The sequence below is a fragment of the Rosa rugosa genome, chromosome 6 (genome assembly GCF_958449725.1).
Source record: "Rosa rugosa chromosome 6, drRosRugo1.1, whole genome shotgun sequence".
In the NCBI taxonomy this organism is placed as follows: Eukaryota; Viridiplantae; Streptophyta; class Magnoliopsida; order Rosales; family Rosaceae; genus Rosa; species Rosa rugosa.
Genome location: NC_084825.1, coordinates 28897519 through 28913745, shown reverse-complemented (window position 1 = coordinate 28913745; position 16227 = coordinate 28897519). Strand labels below are relative to the sequence as shown.

Here is a 16227-nt window from a genome sequence, read left to right as displayed (position 1 = left end):
AATTGTTGTTAAGTAGAAACTCTTAGGCGACTTTGTAGTTCCTGGAGGAGGTGGTTCTTCACCTATGGAAACAGATGCATTTTAATGTCAATGCAACATAGCTAAACAAATAGTAAACTAATTTTTCAAATAACCATTGAGACTTATCAGAATATTTAACCTGGTGCTTTGGTCCTAGACATCTTCGGCCTTCCTGGTTGTCTCCTATACAATGGAGGTGCTATTGGCCTTTGTTTGATCTCCCACTCATTAACCCCTGCAATTGGGTTGATCATGGGTTCATAAGCCATCATATATCTTCTTTGAGTATAACACTCATCGACAAAGTCATCCGGAGACCATCCCTTCAAGTAAATAGCAGCAATTGCATGTGCACATGGAATTCCACTTAAATCCCATCGTCTGCAAGTACATGTCCTCATGTCCAATTGCACAGAATGCTGAGAAACTATATCCACAACATCTGCATCTGTTGCAAAAAAATGAGCTAACATCATTTTAGAAAAATACCGATTTGAATGTATATCATTAACATCAGTTCTTAAAATGACTGGTGTTTAAATTTTTGTTTTAAAATTTGCGGGAACCTCGAATTCGTGAACGCGCTAAGTGTTTAATGAATTGAATGGAAGCGGGTTCTAAAACTTAAAATTTTCACACTTAGAAAAAAAAAGCGCCCGATCCCAAAACTGAAATAGAAAACCTAAGCTCGAGCTCCTCTCTCCTCCCAAACTCGAGCTCCTCTCTCCTCACTCGAACTCGCCGCCATTGTTAAACAGATCGCCTCCTTCATCTACCTCATCGGCTTCTTCGGCATTGAGTTGGTCCATTCCTTCATTTCTTCGGCATCGACGACGCTTGGGACGATGACAACGAAGACGTCCTCATCGACTCCCGCTGCTGCCCTCCCTCGGCCAAACCCAAATTCGTGGACGCCGACCCCGTATCGTGCTCTGAGGAGGACGAGGACATCATCCAGGCCATTCTAAACGGCGCCATTCCGTTTTACTCTCTCGAATCGAAGCTCGGGGACTGCAAGAGAGCGGCGGCGATTCGGCGCAAGTGGCTTCAGAGAACAACCGGAGGATTCAATTATGTCAGCTTCAGTGAAAGAGTTTGATTCAACTCGGTGGGTGCTCGACTCCAACCAGCTCGGTAAGCATCTCTCTATCCTCAATCTGTTTGAACTCTTAACTCCGTATTCAGATTTCATAAAACCCTTGTGATTATCATTTTGTTTTTCTCTTTCTTGTCTTGATTCTGGGTTGGGGCAGATGGATTTTTCTCTGCTGGGTTTGGAGCTAGTGTTCCTTATGGGTTTTTAATCTTTCGCAATCAATTTCTCAAACTTCAGAATTGCTTTTATATTACGTATGAATTTCTGGATTTTTAACAACATTGAAGCTATTTTTGTAAGATTATAGGGATGGTTCTCAGGGTGAAACATGTAAGATACTCTTTGTAGGCATTATATCGAACTACAAGCAGAGTAGAGAGAAAAAAAAAGCAGGGATTAAGTTTTGTTTGGTTTGTTACTTTTGCTCTTGTTTTTGCTGTTGTATGTGATATTCTATATCCTTATGGGGTATATATGCTTGCTATTGCTATGTTTGAGATTGATACCATGTGGCATCCTTGTTTGCATTTTGCTTATAAGTTGAAATTCTGAATTCAGGTTTCCTAACACCTATTTGCTCGTTGATGTTTCACTACTACAATAAGTTAAACAGACGACAGATATTTGGAGTTGTGTGATGACCAGCCTCACTGTGGTCTAAATGAGTGTTGTGTGATTGAAAAATCACACAACGGTGATTTCACCGTTGTCCAATATTCATTTCCTCAACAGATAATTTCCGTTGTGTGAATTCTGCGCAAGCATGTGCCTGGCATGGCATGCGCAGGGATGCCTCGGCATTGACATGGCCATTCAGACAACAGAAAATGAAATTTAGCTGTTGTCTGAGATTCATAACACACAACAACTATATTGTTTATTTGTTGTCTGAGATTCATAACACACAACAGATAGAATTTTTTCTTTGTTGTCTGAGATAAGTAACAGACAACTCAATGAAATGATATCTCTTGTCTGTTGATTGATTCAGACAACAGGGATAATTTTATTTCTGTTGTGTGTTATGAATCTCACACAACAGAATTTTGTTATTTTCTGTTGTTGGTTGTTAGTTCACACAACAGCTATATTTGGTTAACTGTGGTGTGAATATTGTAATCAAATTGGCTAACATCAAGTAACTGTTGTAGGAGAAGCCTTAATTTTGAACTCTTTTACAGTCATACAACACATTATTTTGCATTGTGTTGTATGACTGAACCTTGGACAACAAGACAAATATTCACAGAAATAATGCTCAATATATTACCATATAAACAGTACTATAATCCATATAATTCAAGTACCATTATTCAAACATCTATACATTGAAGTAACTAGATAATGTACCAAACAAGAGCATTCCTAGCTATACATGAATCAAAAACATTCATATTCTCAATGGCTCTTATCCTTCAGCTGCCTTTGGCTTCAATAAAACCTGGAAGGACCTGCTCCAATTGCTTTATACTTTTTGCAGATTTAGGATCATCAGGAAGGAGATCAGCTTCCTTCATTGCACAGAAGGCCCTAGTTTCTTTGCAATATATTTAGAAGAAGTAATCAACAGAAGAACAGCAGACTTCAATCTGCGAATAGAAATAAGCTCAGCAAATAGCTTGATGATCTCCTGAGCTGCCATCATATTCTCTGCTCTAATAATATGGTCTACCTGAAATACATATACCAAAAAATTACTAACAACTAAGAACTTGTTCTTGCAAGTAAATTAACCCTAATAAAAGTAATAATAAAGTTTTGCTATATATATATATATATATATATAGCAAAACCTTGATCACTACATAGTAACAAATACCCATAGCACTGAACATAAACCAAAAGAAAATAATAACCAAAATATCACAAACTCATGTAGCCAAAGTCTGTAAGCATTACCTTTGTAATAAATAAAATGTCCACAATGAAAGTCCAATCTTCAAAGAAGAAAAGAAACCTGGAGTGCAATCAACCAAAAGAAAAGCTATGGTACCAGCACATGCAACAAAGCTAACCAGCCATAAAGAAAAATATAACAAGGCAAAAGCAATATAGAACAATCTTAACCAACCAATTGCTGAAAACTAAACCACCAAAATCAATATCCAAACTTAACAAATTCAACTTGTATAAAACTCTAGTAAGAAAACAAGGGGAGTTCTCAATTTCAAAGAAAATAATGACAGCTATCACATTCTTCCAAACTAGCAAACAAAAAAATGGAGTGCAAGAGGATACAGCAGTAGTTTCAGTTGCTGATTGAAGATACAGCAGTTGTCTCCATCAACTAGATGTATTTGCTGCATCAAAGAGCCAAGTTAATTTAATTTGACAAAATGATTGTGCATATCAAACATGTTCGATTTGTAGTTAAACATACTGTCCGGAACATATGCTGCAGACTATATACGAATACGGAGACAGAACAAACCAGAATTGGAAAATGGAAAGACATATGAACCTGAAGAAATGTGGAAAGAATATCCTTATCGTAAGTTAGCTCATACAGAACCATCTCCAGCAGAGGACTTCTGCACCAAACCCAATAGCACATTGATTTTCAACAAATGAATAATAATTATAGAAAAGCTACAGAAAAATTCATTATATCAGGAAAAAGAAACAAATACCTGACACCATCTGCTCTTGTAGTAGACCTTTGCATTTCTGCTATTCTTCTTCGACAAGTCAAGCTCCATAATCTGAACATCCCAAATTAGTGCCAATGGTGAAACTGATTTACATTAGATTTAAAAGTGGCTATCATAATTGCATGCAGAACTAAGACCAGATTCCTTACATTTCAAAGTGGAAAAGAGAGAATTTGAGTTTCAATGAGTGAAGTAGACTGAAAAGAGAGAACAGAGCTAATAGTCTGAGCCTCTGAGGAGAGACTGAGAAGGGAAAATAAAGGAATGAAATAAAAGAGCCGGCCTTTCTAGAAACTAAAGTGGTTTGTTAATGTGAGTACCACTTGAGAACCAAGCTAGATGCACATCGAGTAAGCACTTCCTAAATATGAAAGCAAGACCAAAACAGAAGAAAATGTCAATACAACTTTATCTGAACGTTATGTGAGATTTTCTAATTATTTCTACACTTGGAAACAGCTCCTCTTCATTTAGTTTTGAAGCTCAAGTCTTTAGCTCTTAATGGACAATCATGCATGTCCACTATAAGCTGCAATTAATGATCCTACATGTGCATATAGAATAGGATGATAAATAAAAACAAAAAGTTTCTAATTAATTACCTCCAGAAGTTAGTCGCTTTCTGTTTCACCATTGAGATAGCGGAACATGCATATCTTCAATGACATATACAGTTGTTCCCGTTCTTGGGTTTTTCAAGATACCATCAGCTTACCGGCAATCTATCAAGTTTTTAACAGAACAATTATTTTCAATTGACTTCAAAATTCTACACAAGAACAAAGCACATAACAAAGACATAAACTGGTATGAAATCAAACAAAGAAAAGAGACAAACACTCCCACATGACTCTTCAAGAATAAAGAAATAAGAGGCCAAAATCTGTTACTCCATCCTCCACTATTTTTCATTTTTTCCAATCCAGATTTCCTTCCAAAATGACAAACATTCATGACTCATTCTCCCACATCATATATCACCTCTGTAAAAAAATGAAAAGCTTTTCTGAATTACTACTTTTTCCAACAAAAGGATCATACTCAAATTAACCCCATTTCCCATTCTATCACCACAAACCCCCCATATTCTCTCTAAAAGAAGAAAAAGATTGCTACAAGTATCCACCTTTAAAGAAGGATGCCCCTTTGAGAAGTGAGAACCCATCTTCTATCAATAATCTGCATAGAACCAGCATATTCCAACCAATGACATATTAGAATTTGGTACCAGGAACTAATTAAAAAAAAAAAGGATTCATCTCATATTCAGAAATCTAGACTGTGCATACCATCATGCTTCTTCATCAAATTTCTGGCAAACAACAAGAAAATGACTAGGAATCCAACTCCATTTAGGTCTCTATAAATACAAACTCACAAAAGCAATACAAGCCATCGAAATACATAGAACAGAAAAAGCATTTAGGTCTCTCTAAATTTAATAGAACTTACCATATTTCCCGGCCATTCCAGCCTTCTTCTTTCTCTTAGTCTGCAACAAGAAAATCACCATTTCTTAGAAACACGCAACTTTTCCATATACCAAAGCAATTTGAACTAAATTCATCAAAACAACTCTGTATTCACTAATCGAATCAAATTCTAGCTTTAACTCAACAGAAACTTAAGCCTCTACTGCCACAGATTATAGTGAAAACTGGAAGAACAACTTTCAATCAAAACAGAGAGAGAGACAGAGAGAGAGAGGTACCATGGTTATGGATAGGAAGGTCGCTGGCTCTGAAAGTGGAGACCAAAATGAATAATTAATTTAATGGTGCCATTTAGAAAAGAAGCTTAGAAAATAGGCTGTAGAAGGATAAGGGAAGAGTCTATGGTACCCGAATAGAATCTGAAGGTTCAGAAATGAGATAAAGCGGATTTTCTAGCAGACTCAATTGAAGCGGATCTAATGTAGAAAAGCGGATTTCCTTCAATTCACCATCAGCAAAGTCCTCTGAACTGTCATCTTATGCAGAACTGCAAGCAACAAATACCAAAAAGCATACAAAACAAAATCAAAACCCTAAACCCAAAACAAAATAGTTCTTCTTTTTCTATACAAAATCAATTCGAGACTAACCAAGTTGATTGGTTCAAATCTTTAAGGTTTTAGTCTGCAATCTCCTTTTCGAAACTGTAATTTCCTTTTCACCATCGGCACCATCGCATTGTCCAAATCGGCCCCCTTCCATAACCATCCTCGATTCCGGCGCAAACTGGACAGCGAAGGATTGGAATTTCTGTGGTTCTCTCAGCGGAGGAGAGTTTGGGGATTTAGTGCTTGACGACTGAAACGAAGAAGGCCATGGTTTTATGCGATGGATTGAGACAAAGGCCATGGTTGCAGATCGAGAGACTGAGAGAGCTTTCATGAGAGAGGGGTTTCGCTGAGAGAGAGAGAGAGAGAGGATGGTGAGAGAGATCCAAATCGACCGCTTTAGGGTTTGTGAGAGAGGAATGAGATTTAGGGTTTCGTTTCATTTTGTCGAGAGAGAGTTTGGAGGGTGTCGAGAGGTACTCGGAAGGTATGTTTTTTTTTTTTTCTTTTGGACACGATGTGGCAATTAAACCTAGAAAAAAAATTCTCAAAGTTACTCCCACAACAGAAACCTAACGAACTGTCGTATGAATGCACTACATAAAATCAAAATGCCAAAACATGGAGGGAAACATGCCGCCTACAACATTTTGGGTCAAAATTTTGCCGCCTATGTGCCTACTTCACACAACAGAATAGCTTAAATCTGTTGTCCAATTTCTACAGCTTGCACTAGGTGTACCTAGTGGAAGACATTCAAGCAAGCTTCCTCAAAATTTGGCTCCCAATTTTCAATCACACAATAGAGATTTCAAGCACTGTTGTGCCTAGTAGCCCAAATTTCAGATTTCAAGAGGCAACAAAGACTCCAGAGTGGAGGGAAATCTGCCGCTAAATTTTTTAAGACTCAGACAACGGACAATACTTAATTCTGTTGTGCAATGTAGTTCTGATAAAAAAGTTATCACTTTGTTAACATTCACACAACAGAACATCACTAATACCGTTGTACAATCGAGTTTACTTGAACACACAACAGATGATTTCTGTTCCGTTGTGTGATTAGTGTTGTGTGATTAACTTTTTGTAGTAGTGTTTGCAATGATGCTACCACTCACAAGTTTAAAGGGAAAATTGTTATGACGGAGTCCGAACGATATGAATCTCTTCGCCATTGCAAGTATGATGATTTCTCTGTTACTTTCTTCTCCCTCCTCCCCCCTCTTAATTTTCACGTCCTTTTTCCAGAAAATTTATTTTTGGTTTTTTGGATATTCTTGGGACTATAGTTTAATACATGTATACACACATACATATGTATCTGTGTGTGTGTGTGTCAATGAAATTTTCATACCATAGAGTTGTGTAGTCAAGACCATAAACAGTGAGTTTTACTTGTGTAGGTGGGAGGATGAAGTCATTCCTGATGCACCCTGGGTAGTCAATGAAGAATTTCTTGACAAGCATAATATTGACTATATAGCCCATGACTCTCTCCCGTAAGGACAATTTTTTAAATTTCTCACCTTTCAGCACGAATGTTATGCTGCTTCTTGGTGACTTTAAGTACTGAAGTCATGGATTCACTATGGCAAAAACTGCATCAGACTACACTTTTTAGACACCGAAAAAAAATTTGCCGTTGTGTGTTGATTGAAAATGCTTCATACAACATATTTAGTGAGATTCGGTTGTATAAGGATGTCAGAAATCAGAATTTTGTTGGTGCACGATTATTGCACAACACTTATAAGGATTTGTCTGTTGTCTGACTGAAAAAAAATTTCCCTCCCACCTTGCTCAAATTTGGGTCGAAATTTTGACTCACCTTGTACAACAGTATAGTTGTATATGTTGTATGAGCAAAATATCATACAACACATTTTTTGTTTGTGTTTTGCAAGTTTGGAAGAAAATTAGATGTTCCCAAAATGAGAGTCTTTAGCGCCAAAATGGCCAATTTTTGGGTGAAATGCAGGTACATGATTGTAAGATCCTACAATGGAATGACCTATTTTTGTTGTGTGAATGTGCCTAGGCGGGAGAAATGAGTTTGTGATTTGCAATAGGGGGGAGATTTGCTTGTTGGGTCCCTAAGATGAAGTTTCAGTATCAGACAACAAAAATTCATTTATGTGTTGTCTGAATTGATTATACAAAGTCAAAAACTAAACTTAAATAAAACATTGTCTACCTAGTGCTGCAACTTAATGCATTGTTTCCTACGACTTAGCCATTTTCAACACTTAGCTAGGTAGTCTTCGAGAAAAAGAGCAAAACTCATCTTCTTCTTCTCAAAGCAGAACCTACGGCCGTCTTCTTCTCTAAAAGAATCGATCAAACCCAACTTCTTCTCGAAACCCATCTTCTGAAAACACTCAATTAGGGTTCGATATACTCAATTAGGGTTTTCAATTTGGGGATTTGAAGGAGGAGGAAGGGGTGGGGTGGTTTCTCGGGTTTCTTCAATCATTGAAACCCTAACTCGCTCTCTCCAACTCATTCGCGACCCCTCATACTCCACCGCATTCTGGAGCTCGTCTCTAACTTGGTGTCGCGACAGCCCACCTCTCCGACCTTGTCTTCGCCTCTGTTCGCTCCGATTCAGTGAGTGAGCTTTCAGAGATCGATTCAGACTCTCCACTATCTTTATCGCTAAAGCCGAAGGTACTACAATCTTGGCAAACTCACTAATTAATAGACTTCGATTTCGTTTCTAGTTTCTCAGTTTTCAATTCTCGTTCTCTGGGCAGCAAAGAGAAGCGGCTTCTTGGGCTATGGAGCCTCGCGTAGGGGGACGATTCCGAGTCGGCCGGAAGAACAGTAGTGGATCCTTTGGAGAGTCTACTTAGGTGCGTTGCTCACTTCTTCTTTTTGTTTTGCTTGCTTTTCATTATTGCTAACTCATGTTCTGTTTTGGTATCTTGATCGATCTGTTTGGTTTGGTTTGATTCTGGTATGCAATTATAGTGTCCCAGATGTAGTCCTATTTCAGTTAAAGGTTCTGGAACTCGAGCAGGTCTATTTCTTGGTTTCAATTTCAGGTTCTTTTTCGCTTTTAAGATTCCGAATTAGACTGAATTGTAAAGAATTACTTTTTAGGACTATCCTTGTGTTTGGGGATTGATTTGATAATTTTGAAAAAAGTCTTTGTTGTGATTGAGAATTCTGTGTGTTTTGAAATGTGTATGAGTTGATAGTTCATGATCTATAATGTTGTCCATTTAACTTTTCATCTGCAGTATTTGGTTAAAAGTGGAAATAAGTGGTAATAGCTTCTAGCATTATGGATGAAAACTGGTTCCTTCTGAATTCTTCTTTTCTCATCTCCCATGCATATAGGCATTATCTCTCATTTGTTTCTTAGTTTGCACAAGACAAAACTGAGAATTGATAGATCACTCCTGATTTGCCTCAGCCATTGTTCCTTGCAATTGGGGAAGCAGTGACTCTTTTCGAAATGCACTTTTAATGAGGAAAATCTTATAATCATCCCAGTTAATAATCAAATATAAATAACTGGTTGGCTGAGTCAGTATTTGCTGCTATTCAATAATATGCAGCTCTCTTTATTCTCTATAGGTTTTACTCTATTATTATTTTTCTGTTTACATTTCACCTTAGATTGATATCCTGTGTCCACATCATGAAAACAAAATTGACTCAGCAAAACATTTATCTTTTCGATATGCTTGACTAGGTTATACGTGTGACTGTGTGAGTGAGATAGAGAGAGCACAACTGTAAATTTATTGTACAGACATGCTGACTGACTACTTTTGTTGAAGAAGGATGATAATTTTTTATAGTACTGAAGTAAAGAAGTAGATTGTAGAAACTTTGTATATCTATTTCCATACATTTTGCCTCAGTTTGTCCTTCTATGTATCATCCATCACACAATATTTGACCATGTATAACCAAGAGTTTTCTTTCAAAGTAGCACGGGAAACTAACCAAGAACTGTTCTCATATCAACCTAAATGCAGGATTGCATGAAATAATTCAAACCATCATCTTAAGATCTAAGGTTGCAAATTTGAAACACCTAAGGTGTACCTTTATCAGTTTACCATATATATCAGAACATCAGTATCTCCATTTAATTCTTGACCCCTGAATGGCAATAAAAATTAATCGCTAACATATATTTAAGATGCTGGAGGGAGAATACAAACTACATGAACAAACATTCTATAGAGCTCAGTATTTCACCACCCACAAACTATATTATACTGAATAATGCTTCTTGCTTTTCTGGTTTGTTACCTTTTTACTGAGACCTGTCTTCATTTATTTGTGTGCAGCTCCTGGGTATATGTAATTTTGTTGAGGGAGTCTTCAACATCAGTGGTAACTCATTTCATATCTGAAGCTTGACTTTCTCTATGCCCTAGTCACCACCGAGTCAGCCTCCATGATTGATTTTGCTACAGCTATCAAGGTAAAGTGAACCAGAATCCTGTGATTGTGTATTAAGTTGGCTTGTTCACGTTTCTTACAATTTTGCTATTTTTAAATGTGCTTTACATAAACAATGTTCTCTCTTGCTAAAATAAGTGTTCATGTTTATGCCTAAAGTTTGGTTGAACAAACTCACCATCTTTGCTGCGAAGCCTATAACATATGTCATGCGTTTGTAGTCTAAAGAGAAGGAGTGAGTTTCTTTATCATCCCTCCAATTCATAGTTTCTGTTTCAAGATTTAATTTATAAATTCTAGCATATGCAATGACACTTGGGAAGACTGTGATGACAACTGCTCTAATACTTGCAAGCCCAAGGAGATTAGGCTCCAGAAATATTAATATGGTTTTGAATTTGTCAGTTTTATTGATTGACTGTATAGTGGCCCTGATTGATTTTGCAAATTGAGTATCCTGATAATGTTCACTTAATACGTGGAAACCATGAGGCTGTTGATATCAATGCACTCTTTGGTTTTCATATTGAATGCATTGAGAGAATGGTATGTATAATTGATCATATAGGCATGATGTCCTTGCTCCAAAATTTCAGAATATTACATGTGCTAGTATCATATGTGCATGTAGGGAGAGAGTGATGGAATATGGGCAGGGACAAGGTTCAGTCAACTTTTCAACTACCTCCCACTGGCTGTACTAATTGAAAAGAAAATCATCTATATGCATGGTGGCATTGGGAGATCTATAAATTCTGTAGAACAAATAGAGAAGCTTGAAAGACCTATTATAATGGATGCTATGTCTATAATTTTAATGGATCTTCTATGGTACACTCAATTCAGTTTATTTGTTTATTTTCACTTCATTGTTACATTTTTGTGGTCTTATGACGTCTATGTATTTAGGTCTGATCCTACAGAAAACGATGGTGTAGAGGGTCTGAGACCAAATGCAAGAGGGCCTGGTCTTGTTACTTTTGGGGTAAGCACAATTTTCTAATCCTTTTCTTCCTTCGTATTTCTACACATAGCTTTTGTCTATTTTTGTGTTTCAATTTTTGTTTTTGCTTTTCTGTTACATTGGAGACTATGGTGCTTTACAATTTGTATTTTTTTCTCTCTACATAATTTTTTTGTTCTTCTTTTTTCATATGTGGTGGCAAGGTATGGAACAGTTCCCCAGATGAGCAAAACCGCCTCAAAGCTCAAGTCTTTAACAACTCAAGTACTCCATTTTCAAAAAACAAGCAGCTTCTTTACTGCAACATTTGCAGATTGTGAAGAAGAATCACAAAACCCAAAGTGACCCAAGTAGATGGTACATTTTCATGCACCATATATGTGCCATGTTTTGGAACAATATAAATGTGTATCAGCTTTTGATGTCCCAAGTAGATGGGCATGTACTAGAATGCTTTTCTTGTTTAAAATGTAGGCTTCTCTGATTGGGAAATGCACCTATTTTCCTTTTGAAGTTTAAAGTATTGGTTAGATTACTCATTTGATGGTTTCCAATATTCGTGTTTGATGTAGTACTGTTCATTTGGTAAATGGATCAAATGAATGCACAATCTAATTCAGGAATGGGATGTTCAAATGATCACACAACAGAATATATATAATGACGACTGCTCGTTGTCTGAATGGCCAAAAATGGGGAAGAAACTAATTGCCATCATTCATATCACACATCGGTTTTTAACAAATCAGTGTCTTCTAATTTCTACTCACACAACAGAAGCAACTAAACTCAGTTGTCCTAAATGTTAATCATACAACAGAAGCAATTGAACTCTGTTGTCCAAAAACTAAATCATACAACAGTTGCAATTGAACTCCGTTGTCCCAAATGTTGATCATACAACAGATATTGTCCAAGCACTGAAGTTTGAGGATCAATCAGACAACACAAAAAATAAAAGTATGTTGTCTGAATTATTTGATATGCTTAACATACAACAACTTGAAACTAAGCACTGTTGTCTGAAGGCAGCGCTTCAACTGCTGCGCATGGCATCTGCCGAGCCATCTGTCGAGCCATCACACAACAGCTATAACACATACCCGTTGCCTGTTTGTTTCTCAGACAACTGTGTTCCACCGTTGTCTGAATTTTCAACAAACAAAGGCTCGTTCTACAACGGTGGCACTCCAAATCACACAACAGTTTTTGTCTGTCGTCTGATAAGTTTTTTGGCATAGTGATTAACTTAATATTTGTTTCTTTGTTTACTCTTCACTTCTTTATAAGATATGGTAGAACTTAGATCTTATAGATATCGATAGTAGTTGCATATGTTTCACAGTTTTTTTATTATTAGTGACACACTGACCATGCAATTGTTTATACTCTTCTATGAGTCTTGGAAATGATGTATACGAATTTGTAAGTTTCACATAATAGTTACGTTTCTTTTGTTTCCATGTCACCTTATACTTTAGCATTTAATTTGTTAAGTGCTTCTTTTCTTATAGGTCAAAGCCGTTGGCAGGTTTAAGGAGACAAAACGAACTGAGGGGATATCAACATCGGACATTATAATGAGGATTGTAAAAGATTATAACCAATATGTGTTGTGTAACTTGGATCGTGGTATACTAGAAAAGAGCTTGGCGTTAGTTTTGTGAAGGCAAGAATTTTGGTTATGTGCTTTTATCATTATAGTGAATATCTGACCGTATAATCTCCTTAAATGATTTTGTCTTTTTGTTTTTAATCTACTAAGGACACGGTAGTTTTTCCATGTCCAAGGAACTTAGCTCTTTGCTTGCATGTGATATTAACAGGAAAAACGATTGAGGGTGAACATGAGGTTGAAAAAGTTACAGGAGAGAGTGAAGGAACATCAAGAAAAAGTAGGAGAAAAGGTATGTCCATGTTGTTATTAGTTTTTAAACAAAAACAAATGGTTTCTTTGTTACTAGTTTTTAAAACCAAAGATTAATTGTTTCTTTTACATGGGAAACAGGAACTTAACTCGACCTCCTACCCTCATTTTCGTTGTTGCAGCTTGGTTCTCCATACAAAATCCCAGTTTTCTACTGCTCTCTCTCTTCACAAGTTTCTCTCAGAGAATAGGGTATGAATCTTTTCGTCTCTTAACTGAAATAAACCTATGAAAATTAGCTTCTTTCTCGATTGGGAATTAATTTGTCAGGTCATGAAATTGGGGGTTAGGGTTCTGTTTTTCAATTTGACATTTTTACATGTATGAGTGAAACCATCATAGCAGGACGAAGGCGCAGTACATCACCGCGAAAACGTCAGTGTGGTGGGACATAGGGAACTTCCTGATCCCTTTGGCGACAGCCACACCATTGCCCAGAACATGAAGCCAGTCATCGTCAAATTGAACTACAACGACCCATTCTCAACCTCCCGCTACGGCGACACCTAAATCGCATCGCCCTCAATCACATTCTAGCAGGAACTTTTTTTTTTTTTTTAATAAGATTTAATTTGGCACTTATGAAACTTAACTTTTGATTTACATCTCAATCGAAACCCAAAATTGAAAACCCAGCTAACTATGATTGGTTTAATTTATTTAATAGTGATTGATATGTTTGGTTCTTATCATATTGTGCCACTTTGGATTTCTTGTAATGCTTTCAGTCCTACACCTTCAAAGAGCACCAGATTAGAATAAAAAAAATGAGAAGCATTTATTATGGAAGTTAGTTCCATTATAATTGGTATCGGACAGTATCACCAAGTTGTTGGAAGGTTCAAGGATAACTACATTTTGCCTTCCTTTGATAGTTGGTGACATTTTCATTCCTTATATGTGTGTTTGTTGTTTTTGCTTTTCATACATCCCTAGATAAGTGTTATATCCATGTGTGTTGTTTACCCAAAGATATTGAGGAGCTTATCTTTTCATGTTTCATGCTAGGAACATGTCTTTTATACGTTTGTACTATTTTCATGGTTTAGAAGAAATGGACAGGTTAGTTTTGGTGGATTTTAATATTGGTATATACTTTAACCCTATGAGGTTAATTGCATCATTCTTCTTTGCCAGGTTTTCATTATTTAGATGTCCCTATTTGGACTTGTTCCTTGCATTGGGTGTTCTTAACAATTAGTTATTGCTGCGATTGTGGTGGCTAGTTCAGAGGATGCACTTTTGTCTTGCTCCCTTATGCCACTTTTATCTTCTGTAACTGAGATTGACCGAGTATGCAAGTGATGTGGGATTCTGCAGTCGCATATTTGGATACCTTCCTAGTCCTTAGTTATGAGTATAGAAGTCCTTTATGTTCTACTTTCTGTATCTACTATGTCAATATAATCCACTAATATCTTAGAGTTGCAGGTCTATCCAGAAGCAACACACCTAATAATTCCATGGTACGTTTGAGAGGCCAATCATCTATGATGTCCGCGCACAACTCCATTTCGTGGACAGCACTACTGGAAGCTGTGACCTCTAGATGGTATGAATAAACCTTTTCCATCTTTGTACATTGTCTGAAGGATAAGTTGAAGATTGGACAACGTTAGTGATTGTCGATTCGTTTATTCTTTCAATTTCAGACTGTTAGTAGGGAAATTCGGAAGATTTTGACAGAGAGGCTAGGGCAGCCAAGTTCAACATTGCAATGGATAATGTAGTTGGTTGCTAATATGTTTATGGGCTAGGCTTTGTAGGTTTTGGGGTTTTATTTTGTGAATTATGTAGAATCATGAATGAAGATGAGAAAATTAATGGAAAGCCCCAATTTTTGGATGATGAGAAATGTATTTCTTTTCACACCACCAGCTAAATTATTATTTTGCACATCATGCTTGTCAAAATGAACTGATGTATATAAATGCATAACAAAACAATAATGTCAAAGAAAACGATGTCAATTCAGAGATTAGAAAAAGAAAATAAAAAGTGTAAGTTATTGAATTGTTCCATTTTGTGTGTTTAAAACTGTATTTAAATTTTATGTGTTTCATGCATACGTTCACAAGAAAGCAATCAAACAGAAACAATCAATTGCTCAAGCATAGAAACACGACTACAAACAATAGTCCCATAACCTGTAGTAATATCAAGTAATGCCTTTGTGGCATAAAACTTAACATTCTTAAGATTCTAAATCACCATGCTATATCCTGCAATTACCAGTTATTAGTTGAAACAGTCATATCTTTAGATAAGAAAAGTCTCAAAAAAATCAATATAGGTATTTGTGTTTATACATGGTGCTAGACCATAATCAAGATTACACAGTGAACATCTTCTTTGGAAGAACAAAATATAAGTGTAATTTTAAAGATAGCAACACAAGTGTTAATTTGTTCAGTCTTTAAGAATTTCTCTGAAAAATGATTTATTGCTTTGTGCAACATGATCAAAACTACAATCAGAAATTCACAAATCAAAATTAATAATTTTGTGCTTTAACCTAATTATTCACAATTTATTAATCATGTTCTGCATATATGAAACCACAACAAGACTGCTAAAAACCATATTTGGGAGATTTATACTCAATTCTTGTTATCTTTAAATTTCATATTCAACTGAAGGCATCAAAATTATTAAGGATATCAATCACAGATGCATTTGCATATCAAAACATCACATCCATACATTCATCACCAATTGAAGAATCAGTCTATATTCAATTCACGATATGCAATATGACAACCCTTTCCATATGCTAAACAGTAATCCATATGACAACCCTTTCCATAATGCAGTAATTGAAACGCAAGTTTTTGATTCTCAGAAAACATACCTTGGCCTCTGCTACAGCGCTGCAACAATTATTTAGCGAAAGCAAAATTGAAAACAGGAACAACTTTTAACCCGTTTGATAATCCAACATCTCTAAAGCGGGGTCTTGAATCCCCTAAACTGAGAATTCAATCTCAATAACAAAACCTAACTCAATCCGATCCCCAAAATGACCATTATACTTTAACGGTAACATCTGTTAAAATTAATATTTTAATCTGAATTCGGGTTTTGGGCTTATTTCTTAATGAGTTG

The 16227-nt window shown here is 36.3% G+C and overlaps 2 protein-coding genes and 1 pseudogene across 14 annotated transcripts; 2 read left to right on the top strand and 1 right to left on the bottom strand.

Moving 5' to 3' along the window:
- Nucleotides 1–1580: 1580 nt before the first annotated feature.
- LOC133716535 (choline-phosphate cytidylyltransferase 1-like) lies at nt 1581–14960 on the top strand (annotated as a pseudogene).
- Nucleotides 2370–6295, bottom strand: LOC133718693 (negative regulator of systemic acquired resistance SNI1-like). 13 transcript variants are annotated; one of them, XR_009850520.1, is made up of 10 exons: nt 5852–6295; nt 5610–5748; nt 5480–5508; nt 5221–5260; nt 5058–5128; nt 4895–4947; nt 4371–4490; nt 3748–3819; nt 3017–3648; nt 2370–2789 (listed from the first exon to the last, which is right to left on the bottom strand). XR_009850520.1 is itself a non-coding variant. In XM_062145563.1 (3 exons), the coding sequence occupies exons 1-3, from the start codon at nt 3825–3827 to the stop codon at nt 2631–2633; spliced, it is 309 nt and encodes a 102-aa protein (XP_062001547.1). In that variant the 5' UTR covers nt 3828–4364; the 3' UTR covers nt 2370–2630. The 13 variants fall into 13 exon arrangements, 1 of the variants encoding a protein (XP_062001547.1); XR_009850516.1 differs by having other exon boundaries at nt 3017–3417; nt 3579–3648; nt 4895–5260; XR_009850521.1 differs by having other exon boundaries at nt 3017–3074; nt 3579–3648; nt 4895–5260.
- Nucleotides 10504–11715, top strand: LOC133718695 (serine/threonine-protein phosphatase BSL1 homolog). The gene is made up of 3 exons (XM_062145565.1): nt 10504–11062; nt 11141–11216; nt 11399–11715. The coding sequence occupies exons 1-3, from the start codon at nt 10956–10958 to the stop codon at nt 11513–11515; spliced, it is 300 nt and encodes a 99-aa protein (XP_062001549.1). The 5' UTR covers nt 10504–10955; the 3' UTR covers nt 11516–11715.
- Nucleotides 14961–16227: the final 1267 nt, after the last annotated feature.